The sequence below is a fragment of the Natator depressus genome, chromosome 27 (genome assembly GCF_965152275.1).
Source record: "Natator depressus isolate rNatDep1 chromosome 27, rNatDep2.hap1, whole genome shotgun sequence".
Taxonomy (NCBI): domain Eukaryota; kingdom Metazoa; phylum Chordata; order Testudines; family Cheloniidae; genus Natator; species Natator depressus.
In genome coordinates, this window is record NC_134260.1 from 7,648,613 (window position 1) to 7,668,944 (window position 20,332).

Consider the following 20,332-nt stretch of genomic DNA (forward strand, 5'->3'; position numbering starts at 1 on the left):
TGGAAATGGCTAATTATAAGCAAATATTGGAAAATATCAGGAAGTAGGTCTTAAATGCATAAACTTGAGTATTTGCACCAGACACTGAGTCATTTCACTTTTAGCATCAATCTTGGCCTTCAGCAGGACTTGAACTTGTGACCTTCAGAACCAAATGTGAGTCTCTACTTGAGCTAAGGAGATAACTCATTTAGCTGGCAGCTATAGTAGACTCATCTTCTTACGTGGAGCAGCCTGTAGAGGGAGATACTCCACCAGTATAAGTTACATATTTATCTAATCAGGGAACAGAAACATACTGTGTCCTGTCAAACAGCTCTAACTTATAATATGTACTCTGAATGAACCGCTTGCAAGCAAGCTATGAGCCAAGAATCCCTTGTAAAAACAATTAAATGAATTTCAACTAATAAATTTGAGAAAATCACTCCCTGTTAAGGATAATTTGTGACAGAAAAGTGCAACATTTGAATGAATTAATGCGTTGATGTTTTTGAATTGTTCACTTGGTTCTGACCACATCAGTTAGCCAGTGAATCTTTTTAGTTTGGACAATCAGTGACTGTCTTTTTTGCCCTCCAGAATTATTCCATTTGTCCGACCTGTGCGATATGAAGATGTACAGCAGAAAGTGAAAACAGCCTTTGGCCAACCACTGGATCTCCACTACATGAACAATGAGGTACAGACACTTTCCAGGCAGTGTGAAAAGTACACAGGGGCTTCTCTAGAGACTGCGTTTGAATTTAACTTCCCAAATTTCATTTGAAATTAACAGTTACTGCACGAGTTAGCTCTTGAGGAAAAATGGCACTATAAGCAAAAATCACACTGATTTCTAACTGTTTGCTTTGGAAAAATTGACATCTTACTTTCTCCTGTACATGTTTTTTGGAGGGGATGTGGGTTTCAGGGGAAATAGAGGGAATTTGGAGTCATGTGACCATTGTGCTATCCATTCCAAATGCTGGTGCTGTTGAAATTCCTTGTTGTCTCCCACCTCTCGGAACATGTCACTGCCCTCCCCCTTTTTCCTTTTCCATACTACACCCTAAAGGATGGGATTTTTTTTATAATTTAAATCTGTTCCTTACCAACACAGTGCCACAAAAATTAACAGGAATAAGTGGATCCTCAGTGCTGGCATATGAACTAGCATTCTTGAAGTCAAATAGTTCTCCAGCACCTTCGTTGGGGCAAAGTTGCTGTGCTTTATAAATATGAAAGTGCAACATTCTGTAAATCTTCAGGGCATGGTGATTGCTTATTAGCACCAATATGTTTGGTGCAGTTCAAGACACCCAATGAAGACAGTCTCTGTCCCCCAAAGAGTTTACAGTCTGACAGACACAGTAGACAAGATGCACTAGAGAGGAAAGAATAAGGGGTTTTTCGTTAGCTTGATTCATTTCTTGCATCTCTCCTCTGAGCCATTCACTTTCCCTTTTATCATACATACACTTTAGGTGGAGTTAAATGCAGGAAGCATGGTGGAGAGTACGCCACAAAAGGGGTGCTGTGGGGAAAAGACAGTAGTAAGAGAAGGAGACAAATGGGGCATTAGAGAGCAACCTGATAAGAGTTGGTATCAGATGTAGGCTGGGATGGAGCGGTGTAAGGCCTTGGAGGCAAGGACAAGAAGTCTGGGCAGTGAGGATCCAGGGAGGTGGATCTTATCAGGTGAAGATAATTTATTGGCCGGATTTTGGGATGTATGGAAGGGGGGTGATGAGGGCACTGGGGATGCCAGAGAGGAGGTGGTTGCAGTTACTATTTTGCTCTGTATGTATAGAGGAAATGCATGTGGGGTACATTCCAGAACTTCCCCAGTTGTCTGCCTGTCATTTCTCCTCCTAGTGAGGTACTCCTGAGCTAAACTGCAGAGAGCCTCTGGATTTAACCTCCTAGCTTTGTAGCAAAGTGCATATTCTCATTTTTATTATCTCCCACAGGAGCTCAATTCTGTCTAATGTGGCTAAAAACAGTGTTGTTCCTCCTCCCTGCATTAGCCTATTACCTGAGGTCCACTTTCCACCTGCCCCCTTATTCCTGGATTCACAAGTATCCCTTGTGACACTGCTGCTGCATTGTGGAGTGAAGGACCTCGCTCAGACCTTGGTTTGTTTGTTTTTTGATCCCCAGAGCAAATTCAAGTAGAAATCTCAGCCTTTTTGCAGCTCACTCCCATGGGGAATCTTCTGTGAGGTCAGCCAGTATTGGGAAAAGGGTGGGAGGAATGTCCCATTGCAAAAAGATGGCATCGTGAACAGTTTTCATGGAAGTCCAAAGAGAGATTCTAAATGCTTCGTTATCCTAGCTTGTACTCTAAATCTTCCAGTGTTTGTTTAAACATCTGACTGGACAATGTGCAGTGTTAAGTTTAATGGCTCTGTTAATTAAGTTTCTTCCTTGTTCTACATTTTGCAGTTATCTATTCCCTTAAAAAATCAAGATGACCTGGATAAAGCAGTAGATATCTTGGACCGAAGCTCAAATGTGAAAAGCCTTAGAATATTACTGCTGTCCCAGGACAGAAACCATGTAAGTAACCAATTTTGTGACACTGCAACTAAGTGAAATGCTTGAGATTTTTCACCTTGAGATCCTTATGTCCCCTAGTTAAAGAGCCTTGCACTACAGTGGTACTCCAGTAAGAGAAGCAATATAAAGTAGTAAGACTGCTATGCTCCACATTCAAATAACCTCTTTGCTTGGACTTTATTAGTAAGTATTGGCTTAATTTTTTTCCTGGTTCAGCAGACTTTTAAGAGTTAAAATTAGTATAAATAGAGCATCAGAAGCATCCCCTGGTAAACTAGGCCAGGTGATCTTAGTGGATTTGGTTCATAGAGAGTTGATTTTTGGTTTTGATTAGATAGCACGTACTGTGTGAATTTTATAACTTAATATATGTTTGGCTGGGTTTTTGACAGTATTTTAATTAGAGTAGGCAGTGTCCCTATAAGAACAAGGTGGGGCACTTGGTAGTAGAGTGTTTGGAGGAAACTGAGTGCAACATGTGGGACATTTTGCCTGCGTGCCCAGAGAGCAGAAGGCCCTGCCCTTGTAAACTCCTTAAAGGTCAAAACTTGATTTTACCTCACCATTCCAGAAAGCAAGCCTTATTTTTGAAGATATAATATTGTACTTCTTGGGGGACTGGATGCCTCATGATATTGCCTAATGAGCTACAGAGCCTTTCAGCTTGTAGGTCGCTAGTTTGAATCCAGTCTAATTCAGCCAAAAGCTGCTCCCATCTGATGGATGTTTACTTCTGCCTGTATGAGATGAGCTTGAAGGGTCTCAATTCCAGCTCCCACATCAGAAACTTGCTGTGCTTTGCACTGAGAGACCATGAAAACTGTGCTACCCTTGTTCCACCAGGAGAGTTTCTCCCCAAAACTTTCCATGTTAAGGCTAAGCCATACTGGCAGGACGGAGGCTTGTGCTGCTTGCTGCTATAGAGAAGCAGAGGAGACACACTGAGTCAACAGCCCTAGTGAATTATTTCCACCAGCATTCGATCCACACAACTTTTTTAAAGCTAAAGTTTATGGTTAAATGCAAATAGCTAATAACGTGCAGAGAATGGTACATGGAGCTGCACAAAAAGTTACTCTAAATGTAGCTGCGATCAAATCCTGAAAGTTCATTTCTATTAAATTCTGTAGGACTTCTCCATAAGGATGAGTGCTCAGCACACCTGTAATTCTTGGAGAGGTCAGATTTAAGGACTTAAAGGTACTTCAGCATCTCTCAAACATCATCATCCATGTTAGATAAAAGTACAATGACCTTCAGATATGGTTTAACACCACCACTGTGCGATCAGGAAATATTCTGTAAAAGAGAGCCTTAAATTTTTGGTATTGGAGAAGAAACAATCATGTTTTTACTGCCCTCTGTTAACTTGAATGTTTTCAGGCTACTACTCGGTGTAAGAGATTATCCAAACTTTACACAAGCCACCACTGACCACCTGCAGTAAAGAATGAATTCTCCTCCCCTCACCAACCATTAGTCAGTGCTGTGATGATGTCCTCTGTTAGTTGTTTTTTCCTCTTCTGCTGGAAGCAGAAGCAAATTGTTGCACAGAGAGGGCTTCAAGTGCCACTACTTCCCCTCTCCTCTGACTTCCTCTTCATCTCCAAGCTGCTTGACAAGAGAGCCCTGCATGTGATAAAGCAAAAGCCCATGAGCCTGAAGGAGGCTTCTTGGCTGCATGATCTCATCTGAGTGAGGCAGCGGGAAGCATTTTTTCCTGAAGTACAGGATGCAGATTTTGTTTTGGTTGGGCTCTTTTTTCTTTTTTTGGGATGGAAAGGTAATGCAGTGATTTTGGCACAAATGTGTGTAAAACTAATCTAGTTTTACTGCACTGCCTGTGACTTTACTGGTGAGAGACTGAGTTTACGAGAGTACTTACATTACTTTTGATATTGTGCCTCTTGCCAGGGCATCTATGTACCTTATCCTTTTAAAAAGAAACTCTGCCTTTGATCCTTTCTAACAGTACAGATGCTGATGATAGGCACTGCTATAGCCAATCAACTGAGCTTGTAGAGAAGATTGAGTAGTAGGGCTAGATCCTCATTGGATTTTGGTGTAACACCGTTGACTTCAGTGGAGTTACATCAATATAGAATAGCTGAGGATCTGGTCCATTGAAAAAAATCTCAAATAAAAAAATTGAGAGAGAGAGAGAACTTGAGACACTGTAATAGTTACCCCCACTCCAACCCCTGCCTCAAAAGTGTTGCCTGGGTGGAAAAAAATGAACGTAACTAGTCTTCCATTGTACCCTGCTGTTCAGCAAGCTCTGGCTTTGGGGTGCCACCAGGGGGTCCAGCCAGACAGGCGAGGGCTCTCAACAGAGACAGTCATGCAGTTAGTAAGGCTGGCCTAACCAATCTCAGCTGCTGCCGCAGCTGTCGGTGGGAAGGCAATGTCTGAGAGAATTTGATGTGTATGTTGCCAGCGATTAGTGATTTGCGGTGTCTGGTCAGCTGCAGGGAGGGGCAGGGTGAAGAGGAGAGCTGTTGGGGGGGTTTAAATAAAAGATATCTACCCAATTTGTTGTAAACATCTGTCTTAGGGAATCCTATGGTAGACTGAAGACTAGGTCCTTATCTACTGGGTTAGATAAACAATATCCCAAACCCTTCATTAAAATAGAGCGTCCCTTTGTCACTGAAAGAATTAATGTTGGTAATTTATCTCTAGTTGCTTAGGCACCTCTATGAAGCAGTCAGAGGACAGTGGATTACACAATCCGCGTTAGTTTAACGGTAGCCACAGCTAGCATCTGCTTACTGGCTTAGCTTCCCTTCCATAGGAGACACCTTCACCAGATCTGAGAGAACTGGCATTGTGTCTGTATGTAACTACAGTCAGGTGTGTTGATGGCATTCTTAGTCGGGCTGTCTGCTTCTGTTGAAGATTCATCCATGTCCTTCACTCTTGCTGCCCCTTCTGCCCCCAGAGACAGTGCTCTCCATGTTCCTTTAATAGCTGGGTAGATACATGGTGGGGTTGGCCTAACTCTGCTCCCATTGAAATAGTGTGTTTTACCATTATTTCACTGGGAGCAGAGTTAGGCTAACACTGAGTGCTTTTGGAAATCCTATTCATGGTGTCTAGCAGGGCTCTATATCACCTCAGTTCTCCTGCATATGTCCTTCAGACCCTGTGAGGCTCTGTTCAGCTGCACCACCTTAGGATCTGAAAAAAACTGATTTGGGGGTAAGCTTAGTTCCCTCTTTCTTTTTGTTCACCTGAAAATCAAGCCATGACTTTTTAAATATTTTGCATGCTGTGTATAGTAATATAAGGTGCAGTGGCTGGGTAGTTAAGGCACTTGACTACAATTCTGAAGGTCGTGGGTTCCAGTCTCTCACTGACGTCCCATTCACCCAGATGCAAAATGGGGGTGTGATCTGTTGGGTTAAGGTGGTCAGATGTGATGTTGGCCTCATCACCCCCTGTGTACCATTGGCTGTGAAACGGACGTGCCTTAACCCTGTCAGCCCAATAAGCCCATTGGCTCAGGGGCTTTGATTTTGTATAGTAATATCGTCAGATTTTATATACCAGTTACACACTGCAACATTCATAGTCTTCTAATGTAAAATGAAGCACTCAAAAGGTTGCCTGTGAAAACGTAATTCAGCTCCCTTGTGCCTATGCAGTACGAAACAGTCTTTAATTACATGGTCACATACTAGTTTTTTCCACAGAATCCCCACCTCAGTCAGAGGATAGAAGGTTGTTCGTAGGACCCCTTCTTCATTTGTTGCAGAATTTGGAAGGTTTATATGAGGCAGGGGATTGCAAGAAGAGAAAGAATGGTCTCAGATTTAAGAAAGCTGAACGTTACCTTGGAGAACTGGATTCAATCGCTGCCTCTCCAGAAGAATTCCTGTATGATGCTAAGCAAGGCATTTTAACCCAACTTCTCCTAGGTGGTCACTTCCATTGTGTTCTCATTTTGTAGATGCCCAACTTCAGACCCTGGGATCTAATCACCAGAAGTACTGATTACACTCGGCTGCAAGTGGACATGTAAATTGCCTCGGCTCGAAGGCAATGGACATGTAAATTACTACGTAATGCTAAATACTCTGAAAAATCAGATCCTAGGTGTGTCAAAATGAGCACCCAAAATTAGTGAACAATTTTGACCTTAATTTTTCTGTGCCTCAGTTTCCCATTTATTAAACATGAATAATCCTCCAACTCCACATTGGTGAGGTGAAAATAAGATAATATTTATGAAGCACTCAGATACTATTGTGATAAGCACCATAGAAAAGACAACAAGGAAATTAAAATTCTGCCCTCAGCAGCATTTGAATAGTATGCTATAATAAGGCTTGGAGTGACACCACTGAACAATGAGGATAAAACAAAATATTGAATTACTCCATCTATTCCTTGACTCACTTAGAGATCGTGTGGAAATATGATCATGTAATTAAAGACTATCAGAGTTCATATGTGCAGGGGGGCTGGATTAAGGTTGCCCAGGCAATCTTAATTTTGTGATTTCCTAATTTGTGTGTTTGACTATATAATTTTAGTGTAGATTGTGTGCAATTTCCTAGCTTGTTAAAAACCAGAAGAAATAAATTCCATCATGTGGAATCACATTGACACTCACGTGGCTTGTCGTGATTGGGACCTTTAAATCCATAACTCAGTCTCTGACACTTGAGTTGATGGAGTAACTGATAACAGTAGTAGGTTGTCATCCTCTGTAGCTCCTAGAGGAGGACAAAACATAGTTTAAGGGATCTCCAGGTCATCCAGTCTCACCTGTATATCACACCCCACTAAAGGCCGCCCAACCACCCCCACACCAAGCTCATCAACCAGAACTAGATCAATGTATTACAGCCCTCAGACATTTTGCCAGTGGGTTTCAGATATTTGCTGACACCAAAGGAATGGTGAGCCTTGGGTTCCATTCCAGATTGTGAAGAGGAGTGTTTTCTAGTGGTCAGAACCTTCTCCACCTGTTTCATCCTGTAACTGGGAAGCTTGCCTTGCTGCTACCTGTATTGTTCCTGCTCTCTGCATGAAAAGGACTTCAGTCTTCAGGGCTGTCATTCATGCACCTTCTTGTTAGCAGTAAAATTCATATTTCTGAAAATGTGTCCGGGCTGCTCAATTTCTGCTTTCTCTTCTCTCCAGACTAGTTCTTCACCACATTCGGGGCTGCCAAAACAAGTCAGGATCAAAACTTCCCAATCTATGGGGGATGTGAACACAGCCTACCAGCCGCCAGAGCCCAGAAGTAGGCTCCTGTCTGTCAGTGAGTATTTCTCACCACTTCCCAACCATCTTCATATTCTTAGCCATGTGTATCCATTGGGCATTAGTGTTCATGCTGTCAGAGGAGACAGTTGTGAAAAATCTATTGACTGATTGTAGGAATAATCCTAGGACAATTTCAGAGTAACAGCCGTCTTAGTCTGTATTCGCAAAAAGAAAAGGAGTACTTGTGGCACCTTAGAGACTAACCAATTTATTTGAGCATAAGCTTTCGTGAGCTACAGCTCCGATGAAGTGAGCTGTAGCTCACGAAAGCTTATGCTCAAATAAATTGGTTAGTCTCTAAGGTGCCACAAGTACTCCTTTTCTTTTTCCTAGGACAATATAATTCCTTATCAAAATTCCTTATCCTTTATATGTTTGTGATATAATAGTAAGGAATATTGATGTAATCTGTTGAACAGCTAAAGAGTTACTAAGTGGGATGTCCCAGAAATTCATTGAGGTTAGAGGTTTGGAAAGGCCATATTTAGTCCATTAAACTTCTTTTATTTAGACTGGCATTTTAGTCCACAAAACTACAATGAAATAAATCTTGGGTTCTGGCATCTATCAGCCACCCTGATTAAAGCTTTACTAGGAACATAGGAGTTGCCATAGCAGATCAGACCAGAGACCCACATATTCTGATATCTCTGATAGTGGCTAGTATCAGATGATCAAACAAAGGGTGAATACGGTAGGTAGCTGGGGCCTGCCCCATTCAGAATAATAAGAAAATCAGAGTAAATAAATGTACCTTCCTTCCATTTCTCGAGCTATTCACAGCTGCTATTCTGATTAATTCATGTTCCAGTTGAAAGATCCTTTCAGGGCTGCTGACTGTAGCAGACATGCACTTTTCAGTAATGAGTTCCAAAGCAGCTGCATTTCGTTCAGCAGTAGGGCAGCCACAACAGAGCACTGAAGGTCACTTCCATAATGAAAACCTAATTCTTGTGAGCTGCTGAGTATCAACTCCCGTTCATTTCATTTGAAGTTCTGGGTGCTCAGTACTTCCCAGGAAGCTTTTGTGTGTACAGCTAAGGACCTGGCACACCATTCATTAAGGCAAGTTGTAGTGCCCTATTTAATATGTTGACCTAGAGCTACCATGAATGTATACATTTATCTTTGACCCCTGCTTGCAATGGCTTTGACTAGTTTGAGCTGCTTATCTGTAATATTCCCTTGCATAACTGTAAAGTATTTTTGAGATCTGTGGGTGAGAAGTGCTAAGAGCTGTTACTATTTTTAAAGGCTGTAAACTTTTAATGTGAAAACAGACTGAGACACCCCTTGAAAGCTCTTTGGGCAGAAATGCCATCCGCAAATGTGACTTATAAATAAGCTTCTTTTGTGTGTTAAATCTTGATGTGTAATTACAGAATCATAAAAATGTAGGGCTAGAAGCAACCTTGAGGTCATTTGAGTCCGTCCCACATTACTGAGGCAGGACCAAGTATACCTTTCAGGGGTTTTCGCAACAAATTTCTTGGTGGCCTCGAAGTGCGGCCTCTTGCTGGTGGCCGGTCTGACAATTTTTCTGAAAAACTTAATTAGCTTTAGGAAAAACAAATAAATATGCACATATACCTGTCCAAATCATTGTAATTTATGTAGGGGTTTTTTTTTTTTTTCAGACTCAGTAACAATGTACAGTTGTCTCTATTTACTGGACCTAAACAGAATAGAAATACAAATAAGGTGTTTTGCATGTTCTTGTCTTTTTTGTTGTTGTTCCTTTTGCTTTTTTGGTTTGCTTGTACGTTTTTTAATAGAATTGCTAGCTAGTAAGTCTGCCTCTGAAAAGTGATATTTGTATGTTTGTTAATATCACTTTGCACTGCCTCAGAGCTAGCTAACAAGTCTGCTGCTGTGAAAAGTGATATTAACAGACATACAAATATCACTTTTCACAGCAGATTTACTCAGCCCTGGCAAGCTGGGGGACAGATTAGGTGGCAGGCAGGCACCTCATTTGTAGCCCAAAAATAAACACTGATAAGCCTCCATTCCTGTCACTAATATGGTTGTACTCTAGCCTATAGATCAGTCTAGATCTCTGGAAGGTGGCTGCTCTTTCTCTCCCCCTCCTCCCCCCCCCCCCCCATTTGGGATGAAGAATGTAACCCAATTTCCTGGAGGATTTCAAGCTCTGCTTTTATGCCAGATGTAGATGGGAGACTAATACAGAGCAGTGTTCTGTTATGGTTTAGATGTGCAGAATACACCTGTGTAGATACCCATCATATAAAGCGGGCAGTCTGCCTAAAGCCTGCTATGCAATTGAGGTTTCTGGAGTAAAGATAAGTTTTATAAAAACAAAAAACAAAACTGAAAATGGTAAGTGCTGTCTAGCAGCACTTGTGTTTTTTTCCACTCACTTCCTTTGATATACATTGATTTAGAACCGACTTCCTTTTCCTGCCCAGTGATGGTGACCTTTCCACAATAGTGGCTGGCCTGGAGCCAGCGGGACTTGGGCTCCCTTCATCAAGCCATGGCATTGTATCAGAAAAAAGTGAAAGTATGCTCTCTTGACTCCGCCTAACAATACAGCATGCTCTCCTGTTTATCATGGTTCTAATTGGTTACCAGTGTCATGTGACCCCTGTAGACTTGCTTGGAAAATCAGGCAGTAATTTTTTTAAAAGCAGATGTAAATTTTTGCACATGCTCGGGTGCCCGACGCATTCCAAGTTATCCGACAGCATGTACGTTGCCCTGATTTCAGTTCACTATCACAAGTGTAATAAACTGGGGGAAGAGCTGTATGAAATATTGTCATTAGGAAGGCGCTTACCAGTTTTCATGTGCCTATTGTAGCAGCTGGGCATTTGCATAGGTTAAAGACAGCATCATATAAGCGCACAAGTCTGGGAGTCTTATCTTCCCAGTTCTGCTGCTGACTCACTCTGTCACCTTGAGCAAGTCGCCTTGGTCCTAATATTTTTTTCTAAAGGTCCTGATCACTCGCATCTTGAGTCAGGAGCAGCTGTAACTGCTTAGCCTAGCCCTTCTGGTAATCAGGATCTTACCCTAACTTTGCCTGTTTTCCCCCTTTGTGAAGTGTGTCAGTATCCTTATCCCCTCCTTTTATGAAGCACTCTGAGATGCACAGAAAGAAGAATGCTAGGGGTTAGGTTACCCTCAGTAAACAGCGTACACTCTAGTCAAGCAGATGCTTGACCAGAAACCTCTTGCAGTAAGTACCACAGTGCCCTAAGTTCAAGTAAAATGTGATGTGCTCTTAATTTTTCCCTAGAAATTGTTCTCCTGTCCTCTAGTCATTGACTCATTCAGGCTGGTTGAGCCTAAACCATTAATCTTTGCAGTGCAGTCTTCAAGCTGTTTATGCAGTACCAATCTCACATGGCAAGGAGGAGATTGCTGGGTGTGCTTACTAATGAAACCCAGCACTGCTGCAGGTCTCCCATAATGTATATTTAATGAAACACTAAATGTTGGACTGGCTTGCACACGTGATGCTAGTTAGGCTTCAGTGATGCTGCTGCTCAAACTAAATGGTGCTGTGTTTTGCATGTAGTAATTAATAATGGCTGTCCTGACAGGAGCATTTTGTGTAGGCAGAAGCTGATCAGGCAGCAAGGGGATAATGTCTCCATTATGTGGTCAGGGTAGCGAGGAGGCCCTCTGCCTTTGAATGCTGCACTCTCCTGCCAGCACTGAGATATGGGAGACAGCACCTGGAGTGTCATGAGGTCGGTTTCAAAAAGGAGAAGAGGGCAGGATAGATAGCTGTGATCTCTTGGGGCTCAGGGGCTTCACAGGTGACTCTTGCATGGTATTTTAAACAGCAGTCCTTTTGTCGAATTATTCACTTGCCAGCAATGCAGCCATTGTATTGAGTAGCACCTATGAGCTCAGTCTCTGCACATACCTGTTACGATAGCTCCAGAATTGCTCTCACCATCGTGAATGTTTGAGAGCTCCAGAATTCAGGCTGTTCCTGACTTTCTTTTTTGTCTTTATGTACATGCACACAATCTCTTCATTAAGCATCTGGATAATAAACCTCCCTCTGTATCTGTGGTCCAGGTTCTCAGAACACAGGCCGAAGTTCACCTCCCCCTGGGTATGTTCCAGAGAGGCAACAGCGAATTGCTCGCCAGGGGTCTTACACCAGCATAAACAGTGAAGGCGAGTTCATCCCAGAGACCAGTGAACAGTGTGTGAGTATAAACGTGTGGGGAATAAATCCAGTAAGCACCAACACTGCTGGCAGTCTTTCCTGTGCTTGCCTTCATCCTAGAATATTCACCAGCAAACAGCTGCTGCTTGCTCGTTCAGTTACACAACATTTATAGGTGCATAGTTTATGTACCACTCCAGTGCAGCCCTTGAAACCCTCTGCTGTACTGCCAGGAGCAATCCCCAGGCATAATCCATGCAGGCTCGCCACCTGTCAATGAGCTGCTCTGTGTACCCTTGACACGGATGCCCAGGGTCGCCACCCCCTGGCTCTGGGATCTTTCCCTGTCTGAGCAGAGGCTGCAGAGACTCAAACACACCAGGAACCGGGCCACAGTGCATCTTGTGAGTGGAGAGGTCGGTTAGGGAACGGAATCTCTGCTGCTGCTGGAGTCAAATGGGGCCCACAGATGAGAGCTGGGGCGTGACACTCATTGGCAAGGCTGGGGCGGTGGGACAGCTCTATACGTTGTGAAGCCGACTGTTCTCCAGTATGATGTATATTTCCTTCCTTAAATATACAAACACAGACTGTATGACTCCAACCATATCGTGCATGTCAGAGCTCTCCATTATCTAAAATAACATGGTGGCTCCGAACTGCTGCAACCATAATCCCATCTTTCACCCCCCAGAGGACTTGTTGGGATGTACTGTCTAAATAGTTCCCCTCCCTTTCTGGACTAATCCCAGTCACTCACTCTGGATGAGCAATGGTGACTGCTGCATCCTTCTATGCAGCATCTTATATGGTAACATCAACTCAGCTTACTATTGCAGTTTTATTACCTTGTTTTACAGATGTTGGACCCTCTAAGCAGTGCTGAAAATTCCATATCAGGAAGTTGTCAGTCCTTGGACAGATCAGCAGACAGGTACAGACAGACTGATAAGAGCTCTTATGTGATCATATTGTGATGAGGTTATGTAAAGGTCAGTTTATTTTGCACTTTAAATCATTTTACTTAGAGACAACAGAATCATAGTCCTACATAATTTCCCAATATACTTCCTAGAGAGAATTAATTGCATTTTAAGATTATGGTTTTGCCAGAAAATAAAATAAACGAATCAAATGGGTCTTAAATAGCTTGTTAGTTTAAAATACAGCCTTTCAGTGTATGCAGATTGTGTGGGGTTAGACTGTCAGAGAACCTCTGGCTACAGGGCACTGAAATTTGACAAGACACTACTTTAAAAAAAAAAAAAAAACACAAATTGTGATGTTACGGGGCCTATCATTACACTAGATCCATGTGTTTTATAAAATGATGTAGTATTTATTCCAAAGGGAAATGAGGGATTTCTCTCCCTCCTCCTGCATGTTGTTAAATTCCCCCCTGCTGGCAATAGGGGGACTTGGCTGCTCCCTGGAGGGGGACGGGGGTTGGCCAGGATCTAGGAAGGCTAAGTAAGACCTCTTATTAGGGAATCTGAAAGGTGGGTCAATCTCACTCCATCTAAACCTATTTAGGAGAAATGGATGTGAGAAGCCTGGTTTTGTGGCGAAAACTAGATTTGTGTAACCACCCACCTTAACCTCTTGGAAACCTTTGTCAAAGTCTGCTGCCACTGCTGCCAAGGAAGGGGCTATTCTTCAGCATGGTCAAAGAATTCCATGTGTTGGGGAGGAGCAGGAGAGAGAGACTCAAAAGATGCTGTGTTAGTCTGTATCCGCAAAAAGAAAAGGAGTACTTGTGGTACCTTAGAGACTAACAAATAATGCTCAGATAAATTTGTTAGTCTCTCAGATAAATTTGTTAGTCTCTAAGGTGCCACAAGTACTCCTTTTCTTTTTTCAAAAGATGCTGTTAACCATGTTCGTACTTTGGCACGGTGGCTGCTTTTGGTCATGTATAGGGAGAAGTGTATGTTGACCTGAATAGTAGGGGAACTGTGTCAAACCCGTAACAGACTTTCTATCTCAGAGAGCAAACAGTCTAGGCGCACAAGCTGGATCAGCAGGGGTGATGGCAGGGGAGATTAAACTGAGCTAACTTGGGTTTAGCCGGGTTTTAACTTTTCACTTCCATAGCACAAAAGCAGGAAATAAATCACTGCAGCAGCAATCGTATTGCTGTGTAGCATCTTATCTTTGTTGCTTCTGGGCCAGAGGTTTGAAAACTGCACTTACCCATGTGGAGCTGAATTAACTTCCTTTGAATTCATTGCAGTGTCCACTGCTGTAAATATCTGTCTGAAATGGCTTGTGCTCTTTTTTTAAATAGCCCTTCTTTTCGGAAATCACGGATGTCCAGAGCGCAAAGCTTCCCCGACAACAGACAGGAATTCTCAGGTATATCAGCACCCAGTATAAAAAGATATTAATACAGGTTCTGACTTTAGTGTAGCTAATTTATTATGTGCAGCTACTAGTCTCACTCCTTATATTTTCTGTGTTTTTGGTGATTATCCCCCCTTGTTTGCTGGGTACATTTGAGAACTTTTCAATCTAGCTATGAATTTACTGCCTTTTCCTATGAAGCCTGCTGATAGTGGAATGTGCTGCCATTAGAACTTGTGTACATTGCATAAGGAGTCTCCCTCTGCTTCTTCTTACCTGGTACCAGATCGTGAGAATCAAATCTATGACAAAGCAGGGAAAGGGGGGACATACCCTCGGCGCTACCATGTCTCCATGCAACACAAAGATTACAGTGACGGTGAGTATGTTGCAGCCCTTCGCCTCTTGGGTTGAAATTGGAGGGGAAGGAGGCAGCAGCTCTAGAGGTGAGCCAGCACCTTTGGGTGGCTGTGGGAAACTCTTAACAACTAGGGCACAACTGTAACTCCTCTGTTTGGAGAGCCTCACCACACACAGCTTCCTTGTGTACACAGTTGGTGCCATGCATGATGATGGTAGCTCAAGATGATTGCCATGTGTGATACCAGGTTTCCCTACCGATGCAAACTGGCCATCCTTTACTCCCTCTCTGCTCTCCCTCTCTGAGGGTATCCCTGCTGAACAGTGCCTTCCTTGGGATGATGAATAAGCACCTTGGCCACAGGCTGGAGACCGTAACCTAAAGAGGCTTCTACCTTGGGGATCCCCTCTGCTATTTTTATCCGGCGTGGATCCTTGGCACCAGCTATACCTCGTCCGGCTCACTGTGCTCTCTTTAAAGAGTCTTTAAAGCTTCCTTTTAGTAAGACAGTAATGGATTTGAAGGAATAAGTGTGTTAGAGGACCTGCTGGCTGCTTGGGTAGTTTTAGAGATTAAGTTGGTCTTAGCCTGTGTACCCTACTTAACTACCCCTTGTGCTGTGTTATGTTTGTAAGCCTGGGGTGTTATCTGGCAAGCCAGTCTCTCAATCCTCTTACTGTAGCTTGTGTGGCCATTAGCAAGCCTCGGAGCTTGCATGGCAGCTTGCCCACTACGGCTCCTCAATCTTTGCTTTAATTTAAGAGTAAGTTCCTGTTTGGAGCTTAGTGAGGCTGCTGAGGAGGTATGCCTCAGAGTGAGGGTAGTAAAGTGACCCCCCCTCCCGTCTCACCCTGGATCATAACCAAGAAAGTTGTCCTGCGCTCAAGTAGCATGCTCTCTGAATGTGCATGTTTCAGTGTGTGACCTGCACTGTGGTGGATTTCACATGTCTGGTTTCCCCTTCCCCCCAGGACTCAGGCTCTGGCCATGCTTTCTTGTTTGTGCCTAGGTTATTTGGCACACTTAACTTTCTTTCTCCTTCTCTCCCTCTTCCCCGTTGTTAATATCTTCAGGCCGGAGGACATTCCCCCGGATACGGCGGCACCAAGGGAACCTATTCACGCTAGTGCCATCAAGCCGCTCCTTGAGCACCAATGGGGAGAATCTGGGCCTGGCATTGCAGTACCTGGACCCCCGTGGGCGCCTGCGGAGTGCTGACAGTGAGAATGCCCTTACCGTGCAGGAAAGGAACATCCCAACCAAATGTAAGTGTCAGGTGCCAAAGCAGCCAATCTGGGACAATAGGGGCTGAAGGGAGCCAGCATGGATGCGGGGAGAAGGCTCTTAATTTAGTGGACCTGGAGTTAGTGTCCATCTGTCCAAGAGCTTCACTAGGACAAACTGCTCCAAAGCCATGCAGCCTCAGGGCTGCGTTTGAACATGGCCATCTACTCTGGCTCCTCTGGTAGACTGGTCCTGATGCTTAGAAACAAATGGTCTCAGAGCTTGGTGCTCCTTCTGCTGGATAGCCTTTAGGTCTGACCTGTGGTGGGAGAAGCCAGTGAGAGTCCAGCTAGGAAACCATGTCCAGACTTAGAATATCAGGCTTGTTTTCTGCTTCCCAGTCAGTGTTCTGGTCACACTGTTCAGCAATTCCCATTTTGGTACATTATGATCTGACTGTGTAAGAGAAATTCCAATAGCTGGCTATGCCTGAAATAGCTCTAGTGTCACTAAATAAGAACATGTGGATTTAAAAATACTTTGACAGCAGTCCCTAAAATAGCCAGCACTGTCCCTCATCATGATCCATACCAGCAGTGGGCTGTTTGCTGCAAGCTCTCACTGAAAGAATGGGCTTTCCTATTACAGAGATTGGCAATTCTGCCACAAGGTAAAATCTGAAATCAGCTGAATCCAGGTGATGTCCAGGGTTTTAAAGCAGTTCTTAAAGAGCTGTTTATTTTATTAGTACAGTTTATCTTATGTAGAATGATGCTTGCAGACTACAGTATGTTACTAATTAAGAATTATTTTTGTTTTTGTGATTCCTGGTGGTAAGATTTATTTCCATGTTAATGGAACCCTAGACTTGTTTGGGAATGTTTCAGTTTGTAAAGAATAAAAATATCCAAGTTATTTCCTCATAAAAATAGGTATGAAAGGACAAAGTGTTAGAATGTGGAGAGCATCAAAGATAATCTTGTGCAGTAACTTTGAAAGTTAACCCCTAAATTTGAGTCACTAAACTTAACTGTTTAAAGCAAATTTAACTTGATCAAATGTATCTCTTTAAAACATTGACTCCCAATAACAAAGTCAATTATTTATGCCTCGTTGCATCCTCAAATTGTCCGGCTGGCTGCTTTCTGCTTTTTTTGTTTCTTATAATGAAAATGTTTTGTTTACAGGCTTTTCTTTGTAATTAGATGCAAAGTGGGGGTAAAACACGACCTCCCTGATTTAATGTTACTCCTGTTTCTCACTCTGTGCTGGTGTAAATGACTGCAAAATATGTAGTTTAGTGAAAAACTGAGCTCAGTTATTAGAATCTGACACCAGAGTTTCCTATTTATACAGAACAAAGGCTTTGTCCCCTCACAAAACACTCCTCTAGCCAGAATTCTGACAAGACCCCTGGAAATGGTGTCATCCTTCTTGTCATTTCCAGCAGGAAAGAAGTGATCTTAGCAAGACACCCAGCTCCTTTTTATTCCCTACAGGGAGCAACTGCGGCAAGATTAGGGGTTCAATACTCGCCTCTCTCCCCCCTGAGGCAATAGCAACTTCTCTTGAGTGGATGCTGAGGGGGAGGAATTGCTGCATTTCAAAGCAATAGACCACTTACCTGGCCAGAAATGATTGCTGCATTCCAATGGATTTATCTCAGTGGAACCCCTGATGGTGGAGTGAAGCATCACTAAGTTCAGTGAAACAACTTGGGACATAATCTCCAAGTGGAACTTCACAACAGCATTTCGTTATGTTCCATGTGTTCATTTTAGCATGAGTGTGATGCAGTGATTAGAGCGGGGGTCTAGGAGTGCATGTTGGAGCCCTGAATTCTAGTCAGGGTTCTGCTACTGACTCACTGACCTCGGGAGAGTCACTTCCCATCTGTAAAATGGATATTGAAATCTCTTCGTAGTAGGAATTGATGTTTGTAAAGCACCTTGTGATCCTCAACTAGCACTGTAACAGGGCAAATTATTATTGTGTTTGCAGCTCCAAGTGCCCCAATAAACTGGCGACGAGGGAAACTTCTGGGACAGGGTGCCTTTGGTCGTGTGTACTTGTGCTACGATGTGGACACTGGCAGAGAGCTTGCAGCTAAACAGGTCCAGTTTGACCCAGACAGTCCTGAAACAAGCAAGGTATCTGAAAGAACTCCTCAAAGCTGCCGAACTTAACCATGCACACTGAGATTTTGTAATGTGCCTATGTCTCTCTCTGAAAGCTAACATCTTCCGCGGCCTGTGCTAGGGTTCCAGGCTTCAAGGTGTCATTTAAAAATCACTCTTCTGTTAGTGTTGAGAACAGCTTAAGCTTGAATCTGAAATCTATTTCCTCACTCTACTTTTGGCCCGCCATCCCCTACTGGCTTGTTGCCAAGTTCCTTTCGGGTGCTGAGTGACTACCATTAGGCCTTGTTAGACAGAAGTGCATGAGAAAAACCAACACTGAGACATTTGGGGGTTTGACATACAATTTTGTGTTTGCAAAGCCCCCTTAAGGGTAAAATGGTAAATCTTGTGTTGGGTTTGCTGACCCATTTCAGGAAGTTTCTAAAGATTTATTATTCTCTAAACAAACTGAACTTGGATATCTATCTTCTTGGCCAAAAGGAAGACTGTACATCCAGGGTGAGAACTTGGCTCTGATCAGTTTTAACTGGCATTCCTGTTGAAATGGGAGCAGGGGGCCATTGGGTGCGTGGCCTGCAGGAGTAATGGAGTAACTTGCTGGTGCCCGCACCGTGACTGTAGTGTGCATTACCATCAGGGGACTCCTTGCCAGTTTAACATGCCACCTTCCCAACATCTAGCGAGTTCATGGATCAATTCTGCCTCACAGTGAAGATGTAATTGTTCTAACTGAGCAATGGGGATTATGATCCCAATTTAAGTGAGGCCCTGACCATAGTGGGCTCTCATTTACACCGTATCTCTGCTGTAAATCAGACAGTGATGCTGGGCCAAGGGAGAACAGGCTGGAATATGTCTTGGAGGTGCTGGCACCCCAAACCTGATTCCATTTATCTGTGTAGTGCCTAGTTCCTCCCTCTTGAAAAGATGCACCTTCTCCATAAATAGGAGAGAGGAATCTGGCAGCTTCCTATGGCAGAGGAGACTGTTGCAGGGTGTGGAGGACTGAATCAGTGGGAATGCTTTTGGGGGAGGAACATGCTGCTGTTCTACAAACCAGTTGTGCTCTGATACCTTTAATGATCAGCGTGTTCATTCTCTGGGAGAATCTGATGTGTCTCCTGTGCAGTCAGGATCCCTGATTCAGCCTGAAATTGTTGGATAGCCCTCCTGCCATTGTACTATGAAACCCTGTTACATCTGTGATGAGGATAAGGGAGAGCATCTTTGTGTGCAGTTGCAGATGCTTTAGATCCTACAAGATCAGCATCCCTTCCTAATCTTGAATTTGAGTAAAACTCACCAGCATAAATCTGGGCAGGAAACCAGTGATTGAAATTCTTAGGTTAAGGGTGCCTAAGAAATATCTTGGTATCTAAAGGGCTGGGGATACTACACACTCATTCCTAGCACATCTGCAGGGCTTTATATTCAATTACTGTTTTTACAAACAAACAAAAAACCTCAGCCCTCCAGTGTGGGAGGAAGGACTAGTCCCATGTTACAGCTGGCGAAATAGTTAATTTTTTGAATGACTTGGCCAAAGCTATGCAGTAAGACGTTTTGATAGTCAAGACTAGAAACCAGGCGTTCCTGGTACTCAGCCCACTGGACAGCAGTGCCTCTCTGCTAGACCTTATTACATGTGAAGCACCTGCAATCATACTTACAAACTTTTTACACAATAAACATTAACCTGATAGTGGCTAGAACATTAGCTTTTTCCAGGGTCTGCCTTAACTAATGCCATCCAGAGGATAGATTTACGCTGAGCCCACAGACACAAGGGGTCAAATTAGTGGCATTGTGGCAGTGTCATGGGCAAGGGTTGTTGAAATGGGGTGGTCCTTAGGCACTGTACCTAACCTGCTCTCTCAACATCTGTAGGAAGTGAGCGCTCTGGAGTGTGAGATCCAGCTGCTGAAGAATCTCCAGCATGACCGCATTGTTCAGTATTATGGCTGCCTCCGGGACCGAGCGGAGAAGACCTTGACCATTTTCATGGAGTATATGCCTGGGGTAAGAGAGCAAACACGTCAAGTTAGAATTGTTGTCCTTGCCTGTTACTCTGACCAGGTCCCCCCACGCTTCAAATCTTCTCAACTGGTTCCTCCTGAACATTTTAAGTTCAACCTTGATGGCCTGTCACAGCTCTGCCCCTCCCTACTTCCAGTCTCAACCACCAACTTGCCCATTTCTCCCACACCTTCTTCCTATATCTTGTGCATGGAACACTCCCCCTGAACTCCTCTCTAAGGCCATGCCTCTCTCTTCCTTTAAATGCCTCTTCCTACA

The 20,332-nt window shown here is 43.5% G+C and overlaps 1 protein-coding gene and 1 long non-coding RNA gene across 3 annotated transcripts in view; one reads left to right on the top strand and one right to left on the bottom strand.

Annotated features, from left to right (window-relative positions):
- MAP3K3 (mitogen-activated protein kinase kinase kinase 3) overlaps positions 1-20,332 on the top strand; it is a 49,832-nt gene that overhangs the window by 21,718 nt on the left and 7,782 nt on the right. Inside the window, exons 5-14 of the mRNA XM_074940435.1 lie at positions 583-682; positions 2,428-2,541; positions 7,693-7,813; positions 11,875-12,008; positions 12,829-12,902; positions 14,256-14,323; positions 14,598-14,690; positions 15,746-15,937; positions 17,898-18,046; positions 19,925-20,056. Of these exons, the coding sequence (XP_074796536.1) occupies positions 583-682; positions 2,428-2,541; positions 7,693-7,813; positions 11,875-12,008; positions 12,829-12,902; positions 14,256-14,323; positions 14,598-14,690; positions 15,746-15,937; positions 17,898-18,046; positions 19,925-20,056 (1,177 nt within the window). The remainder of the gene's footprint in view (positions 1-582; positions 683-2,427; positions 2,542-7,692; positions 7,814-11,874; positions 12,009-12,828; positions 12,903-14,255; positions 14,324-14,597; positions 14,691-15,745; positions 15,938-17,897; positions 18,047-19,924; positions 20,057-20,332) is intronic.
- On the bottom strand, positions 3,712-8,832 carry LOC141978389 (uncharacterized). Of its 2 annotated transcripts, XR_012636381.1 has the most exons (4): positions 8,573-8,832; positions 7,555-7,716; positions 7,160-7,262; positions 3,712-4,170 (listed from the first exon to the last, which is right to left on the bottom strand). It is a non-coding gene; the product is annotated as an uncharacterized LOC141978389 (long non-coding RNA). The 2 variants fall into 2 exon arrangements; XR_012636380.1 differs by lacking the exon at positions 7,555-7,716.